Source organism: Cebidichthys violaceus, unplaced genomic scaffold, assembly GCF_023349555.1.
Source record: "Cebidichthys violaceus isolate CVI_PGR_0920_01 unplaced genomic scaffold, fCebVio1.0.p SCAF_25, whole genome shotgun sequence".
NCBI lineage: Eukaryota > Metazoa > Chordata > Actinopteri > Perciformes > Stichaeidae > Cebidichthys > Cebidichthys violaceus.
In genome coordinates this window covers 530,001-547,354 of record NW_027176428.1, presented here as the reverse complement: position 1 = coordinate 547,354, position 17,354 = coordinate 530,001, and the positions used below count along the sequence as shown (strand labels likewise).

The following is a 17,354-nucleotide window of genomic DNA, read 5'->3' as shown; positions in this document are numbered from 1 at the left end:
AGTGATAAATGTTAGCTTTTTTTATAAGTGGAAATATAACAAAACATTGTAATAATGCGACCACAATGAATACTAACTTTTGGCCAGTCAGCCCCTACCCAGCTCCCTGCTACGACTTCCGTCTTTTTGTCGTCGCCATTTTGGATTGAGAGTTGGCTCACTTGAAATAGGTAACGGTAGCTAGTAGCCTGGCCCTGACCACCAGTGCGAGTACAATAATAATTAGGGTACATTTAGTGGTCCTGTCAAGTCATCCGTTTTGTGGGAGTCTTTAGCGAGCTGTGCACCACTCTGCCCTGCCTTTCATTCCTCCAGCTAGCTAGCAGCTAATACAGCAAAGCAGATGTCAGAGCTAACTAGCTAGCATAGTTAGCTATAGCTGTGGAGCTTGAGCATCAGCACCGGCTCTGAGGAGAGCGAACATCACCATCTATCTGCAGCCGGTCGCCGTCTTTTGTTAGCAATTTATGTAGTGAGGAAACCGGTGCAAAGCTAGTCCTTAAGACGTATCACAAGGTGAGTAAAACGCATCGACTGATTCCGTCTGTTAAAAATTAAGACACTAAATAACCATAACCGGCTATGCAGCGCTAACTTTAGTGCTAGCTAAGTAATGTTATGTGATCAAGCATACATGAGCGAGCGACACAGCTAATTTGGCTAACACACTAACGCTAGCCCTACAGAGCTAACAACATGTGCTGTGAAACTCCAGTTAACGTTACATAGCTAACATACATACATGTGACGGACATACTGGAAGCAAGACAGGTGTCCGATCTGCTCTTGTTTCATTGTGTCTGATCCAAACCATCAGTAATTGCAGCTAACTGCAGCATGCTTACTGAACTAGTGCTGGGCCCCTGGAGAAACTGAAGTGTTTGAACATAGAGAAAGTCACCCAGTGATAAGTCAAATCTGTTGACACTGATTCATTGGATAGAGAGGAAAGCGTCGAAAGGGCGTGTCGCCTGTTTTGTGAAGTCAGTTTCTTTTTAAAGTTGGTAATTATTGATTAAGGTATAGTGTTACGTTTTAAAACACACATTACATTACGGTCATTTAGCAGATGCTTTTATCCAAAGCGATTACAAATACAAATGCATACAAATACAATTTTGGGGTTAAGTTAAGTGTCTTGCTTATTAAGGACATGAGATTGAAGCCGGGGATCGCACTACCGACCGATTGATTTGAAGGCAGCCCTGCTCTCCACTTAGCCACAGTCGCCCCAACATTCTTCATCATTTGCTGGGTGGCTTAAAATTAGCCTGAACATTATCAAACTAATAAGCAGTTTGTGTTCTGTTTGCCAGGAGCGATGTATCAGCTTCCAGTGAACAACCTGACAAGAATTAGGAGAGCTAGGAAACAAGTGAAGAAAGCCCTCGGAGACATCGGACTGGAGTACTGCAAGGAGGCAGCAGAGGTGAGTTTATTTCAATGAATCTCTAAATTAATATAAAAAGCATATCTTATTTTGTAGCTTACAGATGATTTTCCTTCATGTTTCAAAAGATAGTTGTAGCTGCGTATTTTAAATCTCTTGTCAATCTTAATTGTGTATTCAGAAAATGTTTTATCTCGAATGTAAAAGCAATTAAGACCAACTGAAATCCATGCTGAGTCAGCAACATTTGTTCAAAGCCAGCGTGGCTAATATTACAAAGTACTGTATGCAGTCGGCCGTGCCTGGTTTTATGTGAACTTAAGCATTGTTTGGTGTAACAATAATGTCTTTATCTTTTCAAATCCTTCCACAGGAGTTCAAAGAGTTTTGTCCTGATGAGCAATTTGTGAAGGCTAGTCTTTGCCTTGATATCTGTGCATGGGATCCAACTTACTCCAAAACCCAGGTGAATCTTACTTTTGTTGTCCAATGGCTTTTCAAATGCACAAATCACCGTATTTATCTTAATGCCATTGTTGTTGTTGTTTTTCTCCCTAATGTCTTTTAGGAATACAGATCAAAGCCATTTTGCTGCACAGAGTGCCCCTTTTCTTCCAAATACTACTCAGGCTACAAGAATCACTTCCGCAATGTACACAGGAAAATCTTTGAGAGTAAAATTCTGCTCAACTGTCCATACTGCACGTTCACTGCAAGCAAGAGAATTTTGGAGACGCATGTTAAAATATTCCACATACCCAGTTCAGCACGGCAGAATTATGGAAACTCGCAGGCAGCAGCACTGGCAAAGAAGGACAAACCGTTTCTCGATAGGTTCAAACAGGGAGAGGGTGTGGAGAAGGCAATGTACTTTTGCAAAAAATGCACGTTCCGGGACAGTCTCTACAACGTTGTGAGAAGGCACATCTACAGGGAACATTTTCGGCATATTGTCTCACCGTATTTTGCTATTATTCCTGAATCATCCGTCAAAAATGGGGCTAATCAGGTCAATGGCAACAACATCCTCTGTAAGCGCTGCCAGTTTTCCACCCGCAGCTATGAGGCTCTAGTACAGCATGTCGTAGAGTACCACGAGCGCATTGGTGCTCAAGTAACCACCATGATTGGACATGCTAACATTATTGTCTCCAGGCCTCAGTCCTCTGTAGTCGCTTCTCAGAAGGCTCCTCTGGCCATAAGGGGCCAAAAACTTAGAACTCACCCAACAGCACAACCAGTTGTTGGCTATTTAAAGCCAGCGGCCCCCGTTGTTAAGAATCTGTCCTCCATCACAGCCAGTCAGATGCGCGTCACAGTTCCTAGCAACAGCTCTTTGGCTGAAAGTAATACTGCCGGTGTAAACACGGCACAGACACAGAAGTGGAAGATATGTACAGTTTGCAATGAGCTTTTTCCTGAAAACCTCTACAATGCTCATTTTGAGAGTGCACACAAGGCAAAGAGAGTCTGGGCACTGGCCAAGTACATAATGAAAATCCACAACTTCACCAGCAAGTGTTTGCTTTGCAACCGCTATCTGCCCAGCGACACACTGCTTAACCACATGCTAATCCACGGGCTCACCTGTCCACAGTGCCACTCTGCTTTCCACAATGTAGAGAAGATCATCGAGCACGTTGCTCAGGCTCATCCTGATGACTTTGTTGGACCCCCTGGTGCATCACCTCTAACCTTCGATCTCACCCTTAAACAAGATACGTCCAGTAACGTACAGCTTGTTGTGCTCACGTTCAACATGAAAGAATCGGTCAATGGTAAAGGTCAGTCTGCCCCCGCTCAGAATAATATTCCACCTCAGGTCAAACTCACCGCTCCCAGAATCATTGAAAAGAAAAATGAGCAACTTGCTAGAAGTTTCTCCACACTGCCGTACAAGAGTGAGGTTGGGAAGACTCTTTGTCCGCTGTGTTTCACCATCCTCAAAGGTCCCATCTCGGACGCTTTGGCCATGCACCTGAGGGAGCGACACCAAGTGCTCCAAACAATGCATCCCGTTGAAAAAAAGATGACATACAAGTGCATTCATTGCCTAGGAGTGTACACGAGTAACATGGTTGCCTCCACGATCACGCTGCATCTTGTGCAGTGCAGGGCGGTTGGTAGGAACCAGGCAGGCCAAGGCTTCAAGTCCGCCTTGACTCTCAACTCATCGGGGGCTGGCTTCCTCAAGAGGCAGCCGCCGATGCAGGCCATGTCCAACCCCAAGAAGATGAAACTGAGCAAGGAATCAAAGATTTCCTCCACAACTGTTGGGAATCAGTCCGAATCTGATGGCCTCGCTCTGGATCCTAGAAGCTATGAGCACAAGACTTATGAGGCCAGGAAAGATTTCCTGACTTCCTACTTCAACCGACGACCATACCTCTCGACTCAAGAAGAGGAGAAGCTCTCTGCGAGTCTGTGGCTCTGGAAATCTGACATTGCTAGTCACTTTGCAGCCAAGCGAAAGGTGTGCGAGAGACTATGTGAGACCAAGAAGCTGTCCGTGCTGCTCGGCTTTGACATGCACGCTCTGAAGAAAGTTAAGCATGACTTGATCTTTGTGGAGAGCAAGCTTAGTGGCACCGCAACAGGGAGATCTGGAGGCCTCAAGTCTGGCACTCCAAGCACAGACCAAAACAAGCAGTGTGAGACACTAAACTGTACCTTAAAACTCAGTACATGCGCAGAGACAATTTCCATCGACTCAGACAGCGAACCAGAAACGGAGGATAGACCTACTGAGAATGGAGATGTTGACACAAACCAAGACGAGAATGTAAAATCTGAGGAGGCAGCAGACCTGAATGAAGAGACGGAACCTTTGAACACAGCCGACTCCTCTACAGAGAAGGAGAGCTCTTTGCAAGATGGGAACGCAGATGCTTTGATCACTTCCTGTTAGTGTCCCTGCTTTGCAGTATGCCTTGGTTGAGAGAAGTTGTATAAATTAAAATGAAGAAGAAGAAAAAAGCCAGTTCAAATCACAAATGTTCGGTCAAATGGCATGGGTGACAAAAGCGCTTCAATTCTAGATGTTGACCTTGTTACCAGTTCTGGATAGAAGGAAGAAAAAGTTACATTATAATGCATAAATATGGCATATGTGACATTGTATATATATTTTAGCCTTTCTTCGTTAGTTTCTTCATACATTCTATTATTCACTTTTAATTGTCACAAGATTTAGGAAATCATTATGCCTACTTCCATGTGTTTTTTTTCCCTCTGACAAAGAACTGTACCATGTTGTCATTTCACATTTAGAACATGTAGGATATGCTAATTGCTTATGTACATGTTTTAATAAATAGGTTTGTTTAATAAAAACATTTGATTTTTTTTCCCTACTTCAATGACTCAATCTGTGACAATGCTCATTTGTTTAAGGTGTTTAATAAAAATTAAATACAACGGGCATTTAAAAAAACTATTTGTACAGAGCATAGTAGAGCATTAAAAGTTAAAGAGATGTGAAATAGGTTCTTAAGAAGTTTTTCATGTTGATGCCTAATCTGAAAAGGAAAGTAATGGAAACTAAACTTAAATCTCACTTTTTATTTATTTATTCTATACCCTAACTTAATAGGGAGAGGAAATGATAGCAAAAGATTTGCAAATACATGCTTTTGTTAAAGTATATTTATTACAAAATGTTGTATTCACTACTTTAAACAGTTAAACACATTTTAGTACCAAAAAAAACAATGCGCAAATGCTCAAAATAAGCTTATATTTGCAAGTGAAACATTGCACATGTTTTAATGTTAATTTTAAACTAAATATTAAAATATTTCTAGCTTTCTGAACACGAATATTCCAGACTGCTGTAGTATTAAATTGAAACTACGACGCAGGTTTTGGACTCCGTCCATGTGAAATCTATCCAGAACAAACGTACACGTTTTTCCAATGAATGTTGCTTTCAAGGGGCCCCTTAACTTCCGGTCTGTTGCAATCTGTTGATTGGTGCAGCTGCTCGAAGAAGGCGGGACTTAAGGCTGGTACAGTAGCGGAATTGGCCAACTGCCAGCGTGCATCACAGTCACAGGCCACAGAGTCTGCAGCTGCAAAGATGTCCATATTGTGTCTGCATTCACAACTACAGCTTTTAGTAACTCCATAGCTGCACTCTGAAAGGGAAAACAACATTTTAGCAGTTGTAAGTATAACTGTTAACGACGATAACCTCATATACGTCCCATGGGTTTTAGCTTGTAGTCGGTTTTGATGCGTTTTCCTATGGACTGTTTATAAACAGCTAGTTAGCACATGAAGCTAAAACTGGTAGTATCTACGTGACTTGTAGCTGTCAGCGGTGACAGGTCGGCATCTTACGTTAGACGCACTTCATATACATTGTAATCATTTAACGCTACTGGACTTCACTGTGCTGAGCTTGTAAGGCTGCTATTTAGCTAATGTGTGTTAGCTAGCGCTTATTTTACAATGTTTTTAAGGGAGTATTAGATTTCAGGTTGCCCTTTTTCTTGCCATTACAGTTTTGTCTGTACTGTAGTAGTACAAATCTATCAGTAGATGGCTGAAACGTGCAGTGAACATTTCAGTATCATTGTGTGCTAATGCTGTGGAGATATTTCAAATCAATCAAACAGTATTGCCCCATAATGATAATTGGACAGACATGATGTTGTCTGTGATGGGTTACACTACTCAAGCAAGTTTTGGGAGTTTCACATAAATCAATGAATTGAAACTGGATGCTAAAACACATAAAAATGGTTTCTTACAGGAATTAATGTAAGCTTTTTTTTCTTTCTTTCTTCTCATTCCTGTATGCTTCCAGGCTTCAGTTGCCAGCTGCAACATAAGGAGGAGAAGCTCTAATGTGGCAGCTGCCAGACTGAGAGGAATGGCAGGAGGAAACATGGGGTGGTATTAGACTGGTGTTGGAGGTTTCACTTTGTGGAAATAATGTCGAACATTAACAGAGAGCTGGTGGAGTTCTTTATAAGCTACAAGCTGTCTCAGAAGAACCACCCGGTCTCTGTGCTGAGGCCGGAGGATGCTGGTGGGAGGTCGGAGGGAGACAAGATCAACTCGGCTTCCAATAACGGCTCGCTGGTCAACAGCAGCAATGGGGCCGGCCAGCCGGGGATGTCGTCGCCCCCGTGTGGCGACACGGAGGCTGTAAAGGCAGCTCTACGGGACTCTGCAAATGAGTTTGAACTGCTCTTCTCGCAAGCGTTCAGTGACCTTTCCTCGCAGCTAGACATCACCCCTGACACGGCCTACCACAGCTTCAAGAGCGTGATGGACGAGGTGTTCAAGGACGGAGTCAACTGGGGCCGCGTAGTGGGCCTGTTTGCCTTCGGCGGCGTGCTGTGTGTGGAGTGCGTTGAGAAGGATATGAGCGAGCTGGTTTCCCGCATCGCTGACTGGATGACCATGTACCTGGACGAGCACATCAGTGGATGGATCCAGAGCCAGGGAGGATGGGTGAGTCGGCCAGGGGATGAGCTCAACATGCAGCTTCATTTAAGGCACTGGTACTGTGTCCAGGGACCCGATACAGATCGGTATCCCCATGAGTTCTACATCGCATCACACAATTTAAAAGACAAACCAACACGACTATCGGATACTCGCTGCCTAGAGGCCTTTAAGGTGGCTCTGAAAGGTTGTAGCTTTATTTTCATGGAGGAGAGCAGCTGCAGTCAGCTTGGACTCACAGCAGTTACAACTAATTTCCAAGGCGACTCAAGAGTAATGGCCTCAAACTACTCCTGCTGCATTGTGCACTTCTCTGCTGTTCATCCGTATACTCATGCTTGATTCAATTATTTCTTACAGCTGTTAAAATGCACTGAAGATTTGATTTTAATTAGTCCACAATAGGATTCATTTTACTTTTTTTTTAGTTTTTGGCTGTCTCACAATACCTTCGATTACAAACCAAAAAAATGTGTATGAGAAAAAATATATTAATACATATGTGAATACTGTATATACATCCATACCTTAAAGTAATCTATTTACAAAGACAAACATGCATGTGTGCAATATGATTATCTGACATATTGCAGGTTTGTAGGTAACCACTTTCATATTTGGAAAAAAAAAAAGTATTCCGTTGATGTGGATGTGACAGAAACCTGAACACTGTCCACTAACAAAATGTCTCCCTCTCTCTTCTTTTCCTTGTCTGTTTGGATTCCAGGACTGCTTTGCTGAGATTTTTGGGCGAGACGGCGCTGCAGAGGCGAGGAGATCTCAGGAGAGTCTGAGAAGGTGGCTGCTAGTTGGAGTGGCGCTGCTAATGGGAGTGCTAGTCGGTATAGTCATCGCCAAGAAACAGTGAAGGTGCTACGTCTCGTCCACCGCGGCACACCCTGTGTAATGCTACGCCAACAAAAGTAAAACTAAATAGTTGATGTTTACAAAAAGCCCAGCCTGCTTGTGCACTGACAGAATGTGGGTTGGCTAAAGCAGTTTGTGGGAGCATCCATGAATATGTAGCTTGGTGAGTTGTTACACTCCTCACCCCGCTTTGTCCTGTCTTTTTTTTTTTTTTTTTTTGACACACAGCAGATTTTTCAGTTGTTAAAGGGTGTTATTCTCCTGACTGGAAGTGCTTTAAATGAACCTGATAAGCTAAGAGACAGTGGAACAGTTATCCAAGGACCAATTTTTATTACTTACGAACTGACAGAATATAAGTTATACTTCCTTTTCACTGTGTAATGCTCAGCTCCTTTTGTTGGCTGTACTGGAGTTTTAGGCATGCTTCAAAAAATAAATATATTTATGTTTTTCTCGTGTCTTCTTTGTTTGTTTGTTTTATAGATTGTTAAGCAGCCGGTGTCAACATACACATACATCTACAGTGTATTGTCAAGCTAAACTCTAAGTCCAACAAACGTATATCCCACAGGACTCCCATAGCTCTGTAAAGTGTTCCCGTTAAAATGTCTTATTTATTACATTAACGCAGTAGCCTGATTCCAGACTTCTGAATCGCTGCTTACATCATTTATTCTGCAATTGAAGTGAAACAAAACAATGTTCAATTTGATTATCCGGCTAAAAAAAATACCCCAAAACATTATAACAATGTGAGCCCAAATTGTGTATTTTTCAGGTACAGAGGAAACAGGTTTACATGTAATAAAAAAAAAAAAAAAAATGTCGGTATGTAATGCATTGTTGAGATTGTATAAAAAAAAGGGATGAAAGGAGTAATGCCTGCAAACTGACTCCAAACCAGAAATTACACATCAATACATTGAAAATATATCAAGTATAGCAAAACATCTTGTTTATATCAAAAACACCCCAAATATTAACATGAAAGGGTACATCAAAATATAATACATGAGGGAATGCATGAAACGTGTCTTTAACCAGATAAACTCAACTCTTATTCTTTTAAACAAACGTGTATATCGAGACAATAGAAGCTATTCCCAAAATATGTCCAAATTTACAGACTCAGTTTTATTTCATATTCTTGATATTCTTGATTCAATCCTCTTGGTGTCATATAACATGGAGCCTCCCTCTATTGATATTCAGCTCTGTGCCATCATAGTGTGCACCAGCTATTTACATGACAATATGAGCTGCACACCCGCATAAATGTGTGTTATCTCTTAACTGCAGTGTGTAGAGTTCTACATCCTGTCAGTTGGAGAAACACCAGAGCTGCGGTGTTGTCTTCTTACCTCTAGGGGGTGCACGTGCACCACGTGTTTCAAACGGAGCGTGTCGGCCATCATGCTGTGGTACTTACATTTAGCTCCAATTTATTTCTGGCTGTAGATATAACGCTGTAGTGTTGACATGTGTTCTGTTAGTAAAAAACGGTCTTCTCCTTCAGGAAAGCTGTTGTTTGAAATCACGCACAATCAAAACATGAATTTGACCGAGGATGGTTATAATCAATTATTTCATAGAGTCTCCCAGAGTGTCAAAGATAAAAAAAAAACCAACTCATTATCAAAACTCTTGCTCCCCTGTTATCATAACAGTTTCTAATATAACTGAGAGGACGTTGTTCAGCTCTGCAGGATGAAGCAGGCTGAATAGGGAAAAGAGACGAACCCTGAAGGAGCAAAAGAGAGAGAATGCCACCAACGGATGGCCTTGTGAGTGAACTTCAGCAGGCCTGTGGTTGCTAATCTATCCCTGTCATTTGTTGCCATTTCCCTCAGAGCAGAGCTGGCGGCCACAGCTCTAGATAAACAGCAGACAGAGGCAGTCAATTTAATGACTTTCATTTTTTAGCACTTTATTACTTGTCTTGTGATTGTTTTACCAATTCTGATAATTGTTGAGGAGGGAAACAATGTGGATTTTGAAATGTTCTCCGCTTTAATGTGATTTAGGGTAAATGTTGTGGACTGAAACCCCCTTGACTCACCCTGTTACCTCACATGCAGGCCGTCAATACATTCAATTCCCATCATCAAGGTCCTGGGGGAATCAGGGGAGTTCATAATAGCAATGGTTGACTGCTAATGAAGTTAAGCCGCACCAACAATAGTTTTGTTCTGCTCAGGTGTTTGATAAGTAACTTGGCAAAATGCTTATATTAAAAATGTGCCTAAAAGTTGGTTTATCACCAAAATACTGATAGCAGTGGCTTTGTGTGTGTGTTTGTGTGTGTGTGTGTGTGTGTGTGTGTGTGTGTGTGTGTGTGTGTCAGTGTCATGAGTGTGTGGTATGCCCAGATGGCTGCAGGGCAGTGCATAAATGAAAGTCTTATTCCTCCCTGCAGTGAAGCGTGTACAAATCGACTGTGAAAACACACTCAGTGATGTGTGTGATAAAAAAATTTTTTTTATCTACAGATTATGAAACCTGACTGGGTTAATTTGACCAAAGCATGACACATTGATTTTGAAACGATGGAGCAACAAAGAGTTCATCTTTATGTTTTCTTATAAGTTTGTCTTCCTTTAATCTTTAATCTTTTTTTTTTTTTTTTTTTTACAAATGAATCTACCTACAGCAATCCTTGTTCTGGCTCCAGATGACACCAATGATTTATTTGAACTCTCTCTGGTGTCATAATACCCAAAGTGTACACGGTGCCCCTCACTGACTAACTGACAGGGAGTGTGAGAGTGGCGGTGCCGGCAGCAGGTGGATGGTTTTGGGCTCTGTGGCCTCAGTGATAACCTATCAGTCATCTCCCAGTCGTGAGCGAGCAACCCCAGCCCTGCTGCGCCGCTCAGAGAAACACGCTGCACTGACATACAAGGCCATTACTGAGGAAATGGCCTTTAGAGGAATATTACAACATATTGAACGTGTCTCTTTCTGTCTTTTTTTCAGTTGTCTTTTCCAGCAAAATCCTGTCGGAAGAGTTTCCCCTGCATAATTCCAATCTAATCAGTTAAGACAAGGTCCCAGTTTGATCAGTATGAAACTGTTATCTCTATTATTAAGAGGGATTACCATCAACCATCACAGTAGAAAATGACATGTCTGCTCGATACAATTAAAGTACTGCTGACATAGAAACTGCGTTATAACGAAAGACATATTCTGAGAAAATCAGTTTTGTGTAATGTGCTCATTAATAGTGGTGGAAATGACTGAAGTATTTCAGTTGGGTACTTCCATTTTACTGCTACTTCATACTTCTGCTCTGCTACAGTTTTACCATATAGATATTGAATCATTTACTCCACACTATTAGATTTTGTTTTCAGCTCATTGTTGCAGATTAAACCGCCCAACAGTACGTCAAGTCCCAGCTCCAACTTCTAAATGTCTTTACATGAGTAATAATCAACCTTTAATGTGACATAAAATATATCTCTGGGGCCATTCTCCTCCATATACTTTAACATGTGATGCTTTGAGTGTGTTTCGATAGTTATACTTTCACTAAAGTAAGATTTTGATGACTTTTAACCTGATGGTAAACATAGTGGTGGTATTGCGATGTTTACTGAAGTACAGGATCTGAATACTTGGCACTTGGGACATTAGGGAGTTGAGTCTAGATGCTTTGAGTCATCACCTTTCTCTTTGGCTTCTTTTGGAACAAATGAACTGCATGTGAGGAGCTGTGATGTCATGGAACTTATATCTTAACTTATCATTACTAAAGTATCTGTAGCCTCTGATCTTTACAAGCCTGAGAGTGGAAATCTTACACATGAAAAAAATCCCAAAATGAGCAAACAAATGGTGATGAGTAATAATAACAAATGGGCCTACAAACATGACCTTGTGTGCGTGTTTTGAGCTCAGTTGCTCATCAACTTGCAGCGCTGGTCTAAATATAAAACTCAGGCGTAAGTGTCGCACTTTAGTTGAATGTTTACCACTTCTGCAGAATGGAGAATTTGCATGTAACCGCTATGTACAATGATACTGTCAAAGTGTAGCGCTGTCTGCACAATGACGCTATTATACCTGAGCAGGGGAGCACAATGACCGCACACAGGAGGCTCTGCTGCGGTCAGCTCACTGAGCTGGGAATTCAAATGACATCACAAACAAAAGCCGTCATAAATTCTGTCAGACATTTCTTTTTTTATTATGTCCTCTGTAGATTTTCGATATGGTGACATTTTGCAAATACAAAAGAGACTGTAACTAAAAAAAACAACAACGCAGGATTTCACATTATGATTAATGAAGAAGAGACTTTGCGTTTATCTTCACAGCTGAAACAATTCCCTCATCAGTGTGTTCACATGTGCAGCAACCTCAGTAGAGTGATTTTTATCTGACTTCGAACATAACCTACGCGATCAGATAACATCTATTCAAATACAGTGAAAATAAACAACATTTTAAGTCGTCCAATGTACAAACGCATATGTACAAATTCACACAAATAACTGGCAAGCAAGCGGGCTGTTGATTCCTAAATAGTCACCACTTTCTGGTGCATTTTCTTCACACCAGCGTGGGCATCATGCCAGTGTTGAGGTGGTGCGCGTATTGTAAGGAGGCGGAGGGATGCAGGGCTGATGGCGACTGTATGAGGTGCGGCGCGTGGCTGTAGGTGAGGAGAGTCCCGGGGCCCAGGGAGAAGGGCCCGCAGTTGTCGTCCAGGGAGGTCGGCTGAGTCATATCCGAGTACGGCTCAAACATGGCGGCCTTCTTGCTCTTCTTGTTCTTGTTGGACACTTTTCTGTTGCGCGTTTGAATGCTGTCCTTCTTCATGGCGAGGGGCCGGTTGACCTGGGAACGAGAAGGAAATAATGAGTTTCTCATTTACGAGCAGATTCACGAGTGTATTTATTTATTTAAAAAAGAATATAACTGTGAGTTTGAAATGACCTGACTCACATTGTGCAGTTTGAAGTAGAGTCCGCAGGCGTTGCACACAGGCTCTCCGTTGGCGTTGCGTCTCCACAGTGTTGTTGTGCTGGTGTGACAGTTGGCGCACAGTGTGCCCGCCCTCTTGCTGACAATCTGAAACACAGAAATTAGAAAATATGGGTTTTTAAACTGCTTCGGCAAGGATTTAGTATTTGTCGAATATTTCGCAATATTGTGTTTGTCCAGAAAGGTGCGTTGGTGTGCGTCTCAGTGGGTCCTACCAGTCTCTTCTTGGGCCGGATTAGCGGTCTGTTTTGGCCGTTCATCTTGTGGTAGAGTCCGCAGGCGTTACACAGGTAGTGGCCTGTACCGTCCCGACGCCACAGAGGGGTCGCCGTGGCTCCGCAGTTAACACACTCTCTGGCCTCTGTTATAATCAAACGTTCATACTTCATTATTTAGTATATAAAAGGTTGTTGTTTTTTATCACAAAATGCTACATGTACACTTAAGAGACAGATCCTCCTTGAAATTAATCAGGCAATAATTGGAGACAGATTCTGTCTTCATATCCAAATGGTCCTCTATTGACTGATACAGTAAAGAGAGATTTGCCCAGTTGTCACGGCATTGTAAATGTTCAAATGTCCATTTTTTTGGAACACTTCAAGGACTTCTCCCCATGTTCAAAGGTAGGGCTTAAAAGTTGAGACTAAAAGCAAATGGACCAACTGGACAGCTCCATCTGCTGAGGAAGATCATGTGATATGATTGAAGCCACTAAATGGACCTCGTGGTTTATTTTTAGAATATAAACTGATCTGAAGTCAGAGGAAACGACAACTCTTCTCACCTGGAGTGGATATCCTCATCTTATTGCGGCCTTTAGGGGAGTATGAGGGGCTCATCCATGCTCCAGGGCTGGAGTAGAGGCCAGCAGAGTTGTACTCTTGTTGACCTGTCATGTACGAGCTGTAGGGGCTCAGCAGGTGTGGGTGGCAGTGTGACGATGGAGAGTACACACTCCCAGTAGCAGGAGTCAGATTCAGGAAACTGCTGCTAACCCCCGACCCCCCCAGCGGGCTCAGGCGCTCGGCCTTCAGGGCCTCCTGAAGCCGGGGGCTCTCCCTGCCCTCTCTGCTCGGAGACAAGTATCCGTCTCTGGCGCTGGGGAAGGAGGGGGTGACGCAGGGGGTGTAGAGGGAGGTCGGGGTGTGCGAGTGCAGCGGGGTCTTGGTGAGGGGGCTCCAGGTGGAGGCCGGGTGGTTGTAGGCCGAGCTCAGGGAGTGGCTGCCCGGCCCGTCCAGCAGCTGGAGGTTGCTCAGGAGGCTGGGTGAGGTGAACACCTGTCGAACTTTAGGAAAGCGGGACAGAATAGATTAAAGTCAGATCATGATTTTTGGGGGTGGAGGAGAAGATCTGATCTGATGGGCGATAGGTGAGAGCACTGACCCGAGCTATGTCTGTAGGTGGGTGGCGCTCGGCTGTGGCTTGGGTTGGAGAAGAAGGAGGGCAGGCTGGCGTAGTCTGTGTCCTGGCTTGAGAAGAAGGCCTCCCCGTCTTCTCCTGAAGAAAGAAGGCCGGGCTCAGAGGAGAAACCGGCCAGAGGATCTGAGCTGAGCAGAGCCGGAGACACCCAGTGGGACTGCTCTGACGAATCCTCCATGCTGACAGATCACACCTCAACCTGCAGCACGACCACAGTATTCATGTGAGAAATCTACAGCGCTTTAACACTTCTGCAAATATGCAACCTTGTCAGGATTGTTTTTTCAAAGACTGAAATCAGATTTTCAATTTTTGTAGATTTTGCCACAATAACTGTTTGATTTACTGTTTTGATTTAGGGTACATTATCACCACACTTCAAATCTACCAATGTAACTTGACGTTATCAGGGACAAGATCTCTCGACAGCAGGCTTCTTCAAACTTCCTTTTCTAGGATCCTCATTTGACTGTGGCTGAAAGTAAAAACTATTAATATCTAGGTCTATAAATGTAGTGATGCAGCCAGTGACCAAACGGTTACTCAGTGGTCTTTCTACAATAGGTGTGCCAGTTAGAAGAATGCAAAAGACCTCAGGGACACCCTACACAGGGTGGACAAACAGCACAACCCTCAAACCACAAAAAAACAAAAGTTGTTTTCTAAGTGAAATTATGAGCAGCAGCCCCCATCACACTGCTGAAAAGATTATGTGACAATTTCACACCAGCCTTCTCAATTTGTGAGGGATGTTCTTATTTGGTAATTGTTCCGTGATCTCTCATGATACAACTCATGATACAATTTTTAGTCATAGAGAGTGAACGAGCGTTCGCTGCCCTAAAAATATATTTAAAAGAAGACTGCTTCGTAAAACTGATGAAACTGAAAAAGATAATGAAAGCGCAGGATGTCAAATCAATATTATGGGGGCTGCAAAAAACACACAAGAAAACTCTTGCTCCATATCTTTAGAGGAAAGAGAAGAGGAAAGAGAAGAGGCTGATAGTGTCTGATAAAGTCTGAGAAAATCTGATAGACAGCATTATTATAATGCTAAATTTATCCAGCTCCACTGTTACAACACGGCCATAATCTCATCTGATTCATAGAAATCTGTTAGACTAGAAGTGTGAACTGGTAGAACAGATATCCACACACTTGAATCTATGCAGAGAACACTTTAATTTTAGCTTTCGGTTTTAAAGGATCTTCATCAGAGCATATTAGAAGTGTGAGAACACGGCAGAGTGAGACAGCGTGTTTGTGGAGGCACCATCACATTTGAGATTGTAGGAATCCAGTGATGAAAACAGGCGGCAATAATCACATTTAGATCATCACATTAGACTGAATCATTTTAAACCAAACTAGCATTTCACACCAGAACATGGTTAATTAACTTGAGGTTTAATTATCATCCTGCTTGAAAAGATACATTGTTAGTTATAGGTTGAGATATTAAATTTGATATAACTGACTTTAACCCCAAGCGACCTAAAAGCAAATTTATTTTATGACTAAGTTACACAGACCCATGGCAATATATTGAAGGAAGAACCTCTAATACAAATAATAAATAATCATAATAACAGTATGAAGAAAAGCTAGACGTAAGAAAACATTTGTCTCCGTCACTCCAAGGCAAAGTCCTCACATCTCTACAAGTCAAGCAATAAATGGCCTGAGGTAAAACCTCACCAGTGAAAGTTTCAAACGCACAACTGTGGACAGATATTCTCAATCAACTGGATTCTACCCTGGTGTCTACTGAAGAACAGGACCAAGAGGAGACAAAGAGCCGCTGGGGTCACCTACCTGAGCGGATGTGACGGATGAACGCGGTGAGCGGTAAAAGACTCAGGGCTGTAATGTATGGAGCCAGGTGGACCGTCTATCTCACTATTATACTGCTGGCTACAAGAACAACTTCTCCTACCAGCAGCAAACTTTAGGGCTAAGAGACAGTCCGTGGGAGGGTTGGGGACAACTTTTTGGAAGACACACCTCTTTGGTCCAGAGAGAAAAAAAACCCATGAGGGCAGACATAACATATTTACAACTCTCAAAGTAAAATAATTTCAAACTGTAGTTCATCCATTGATAATGTTTGTCTTATCAACTTCTTTTGATGCGAAGGCTGAAGGTGTCCGCTTTAAATCTTCCTCTGCTTCTCCTTTATGGCTGTGTGTGCTGGTAGCGTACCGATAACATGTTTGTATCTGATGATTTCCACACTGAAAGCACCCATGGCCATTATCAAACAATTAGGTGTTGCTGATAGATAGAAACATCTGACTGGGTTTATATTTCTAAGATTTCATGTTTGCACAGATATGCACACGTCACTGTAAAACAGAGGACGTCATGCAGCTCTTCCAGGGCGTGCAAGGTGAGTGCTTTTTCGTCTGTTGATGAAATGTGCATACAGCCCCCGATAAGACCGGGCACACATGGAAAAGAGTCGACCGACATTTGAACAAAGCGAATTTAAAATGCAAAGACTCAATTTCTTTGTGGTCCAGCAAAGCTTAGAGTGGAACACAGTAATGCAAATCGGGAGAGGAGCTGCAATCATGGGGGAGAGATATGGTCTGGACGCGGCCTGGTGCCGCACAAGCCCGACACTGTCCCGGCCATTTGGTAGTCAAAGCAGCTCCTCAACTTTCCTCTCTCTTTGTTCATTTACAGTTTTCAGGGAAATCAGGGGAGAAAAACAGTTGGGAAGAATTGAGGCCTTTTAAAAAATTCCTATTCTTTTTTTTTCCGCCACCCAAAGAACCTGCAGCAGTTAAATGACTATGATATCCTCGTGGTGTGGGTGTGCAGGTGAACTGCATCAGTTAGGTCAGATGCAAATCAATATAGGTAACTGTGGCATCAAATTGTAATTTAATCATGTACTTCCCTAAACTTTTCACTCTTCCTACAGTTGCTTGGCATGAAAGTCTCCTGCTGACAGAGACAAAATGCAGAATAGGTTAAAGATCAGCAAGGGTTCAAATGAACTCCACAGAACTTTTTGATGAGACAGGGATCAGGAAATACAGAGAGGTACAGAAATATCCTCTTCACCTGGGCATCTGGAGGATTTAGAAACATGGTACATGTAACCAGGTGTGGAAATAGTCCACTAATGACCACTGACAACGTCAGCGTAGGTTTTGAAATGTAGGCTGACAAAATCCCTATGTGTGCTCATATGATCATGTCATTTTTGCGG

The 17,354-nt window shown here is 42.6% G+C and overlaps 3 protein-coding genes across 3 annotated transcripts; 2 read left to right on the top strand and 1 right to left on the bottom strand.

Moving 5' to 3' along the window:
- Positions 1–103: 103 nt before the first annotated feature.
- adnpa (activity-dependent neuroprotector homeobox a) lies at positions 104–4,743 on the top strand. The gene is made up of 4 exons (XM_068719994.1): positions 104–516; positions 1,317–1,429; positions 1,764–1,856; positions 1,959–4,743. The coding sequence occupies exons 2-4, from the start codon at positions 1,322–1,324 to the stop codon at positions 4,296–4,298; spliced, it is 2,541 nt and encodes an 846-aa protein (XP_068576095.1). The 5' UTR covers positions 104–516; positions 1,317–1,321; the 3' UTR covers positions 4,299–4,743.
- Positions 4,744–5,433: 690 nt separating this feature from the next.
- LOC137879464 (bcl-2-like protein 1) lies at positions 5,434–8,168 on the top strand. The gene is made up of 3 exons (XM_068720191.1): positions 5,434–5,555; positions 6,201–6,853; positions 7,575–8,168. Exons 2-3 carry the CDS (start codon positions 6,329–6,331, stop codon positions 7,713–7,715), a joined length of 666 nt encoding a protein of 221 aa, XP_068576292.1. The 5' UTR covers positions 5,434–5,555; positions 6,201–6,328; the 3' UTR covers positions 7,716–8,168.
- Positions 8,169–11,881: 3,713 nt separating this feature from the next.
- Positions 11,882–16,061, bottom strand: gata1a (GATA binding protein 1a). Its single transcript, XM_068720220.1, has 6 exons — positions 15,950–16,061; positions 14,096–14,330; positions 13,497–13,997; positions 12,925–13,070; positions 12,671–12,796; positions 11,882–12,562 (listed from the first exon to the last, which is right to left on the bottom strand). Exons 2-6 carry the CDS (start codon positions 14,307–14,309, stop codon positions 12,275–12,277), a joined length of 1,275 nt encoding a protein of 424 aa, XP_068576321.1. The 5' UTR covers positions 14,310–14,330; positions 15,950–16,061; the 3' UTR covers positions 11,882–12,274.
- Positions 16,062–17,354: the final 1,293 nt, after the last annotated feature.

What these genes read in the sequence shown, in the direction of transcription:
- LOC137879464 (XM_068720191.1), top strand. Translation starts at nt 6,329, where the DNA reads ATGTCGAACATTAACAGAGAGCTGGTGGAGTTCTTTATAAGCTACAAG. An exon ending in TCCAGAGCCAGGGAGGATGG is followed by an intron (nt 6,854 to 7,574) that starts GTGAGTCGGCCA and finishes TTTGGATTCCAG; the next exon opens with GACTGCTTTGCTGAGATTTT.
- adnpa (XM_068719994.1), top strand. Translation starts at nt 1,322, where the DNA reads ATGTATCAGCTTCCAGTGAACAACCTGACAAGAATTAGGAGAGCTAGG. An exon ending in ACTGCAAGGAGGCAGCAGAG is followed by an intron (nt 1,430 to 1,763) that starts GTGAGTTTATTT and finishes ATCCTTCCACAG; the next exon opens with GAGTTCAAAGAGTTTTGTCC. An exon ending in CAACTTACTCCAAAACCCAG is followed by an intron (nt 1,857 to 1,958) that starts GTGAATCTTACT and finishes AATGTCTTTTAG; the next exon opens with GAATACAGATCAAAGCCATT.
- gata1a (XM_068720220.1), bottom strand. Translation starts at nt 14,309, where the DNA reads ATGGAGGATTCGTCAGAGCAGTCCCACTGGGTGTCTCCGGCTCTGCTC. An exon ending in TCCGGCCCAAGAAGAGACTG is followed by an intron (nt 12,797 to 12,924) that starts GTAGGACCCACT and finishes TCTGTGTTTCAG; the next exon opens with ATTGTCAGCAAGAGGGCGGG. An exon ending in TCTACTTCAAACTGCACAAT is followed by an intron (nt 12,563 to 12,670) that starts GTGAGTCAGGTC and finishes TCTCGTTCCCAG; the next exon opens with GTCAACCGGCCCCTCGCCAT.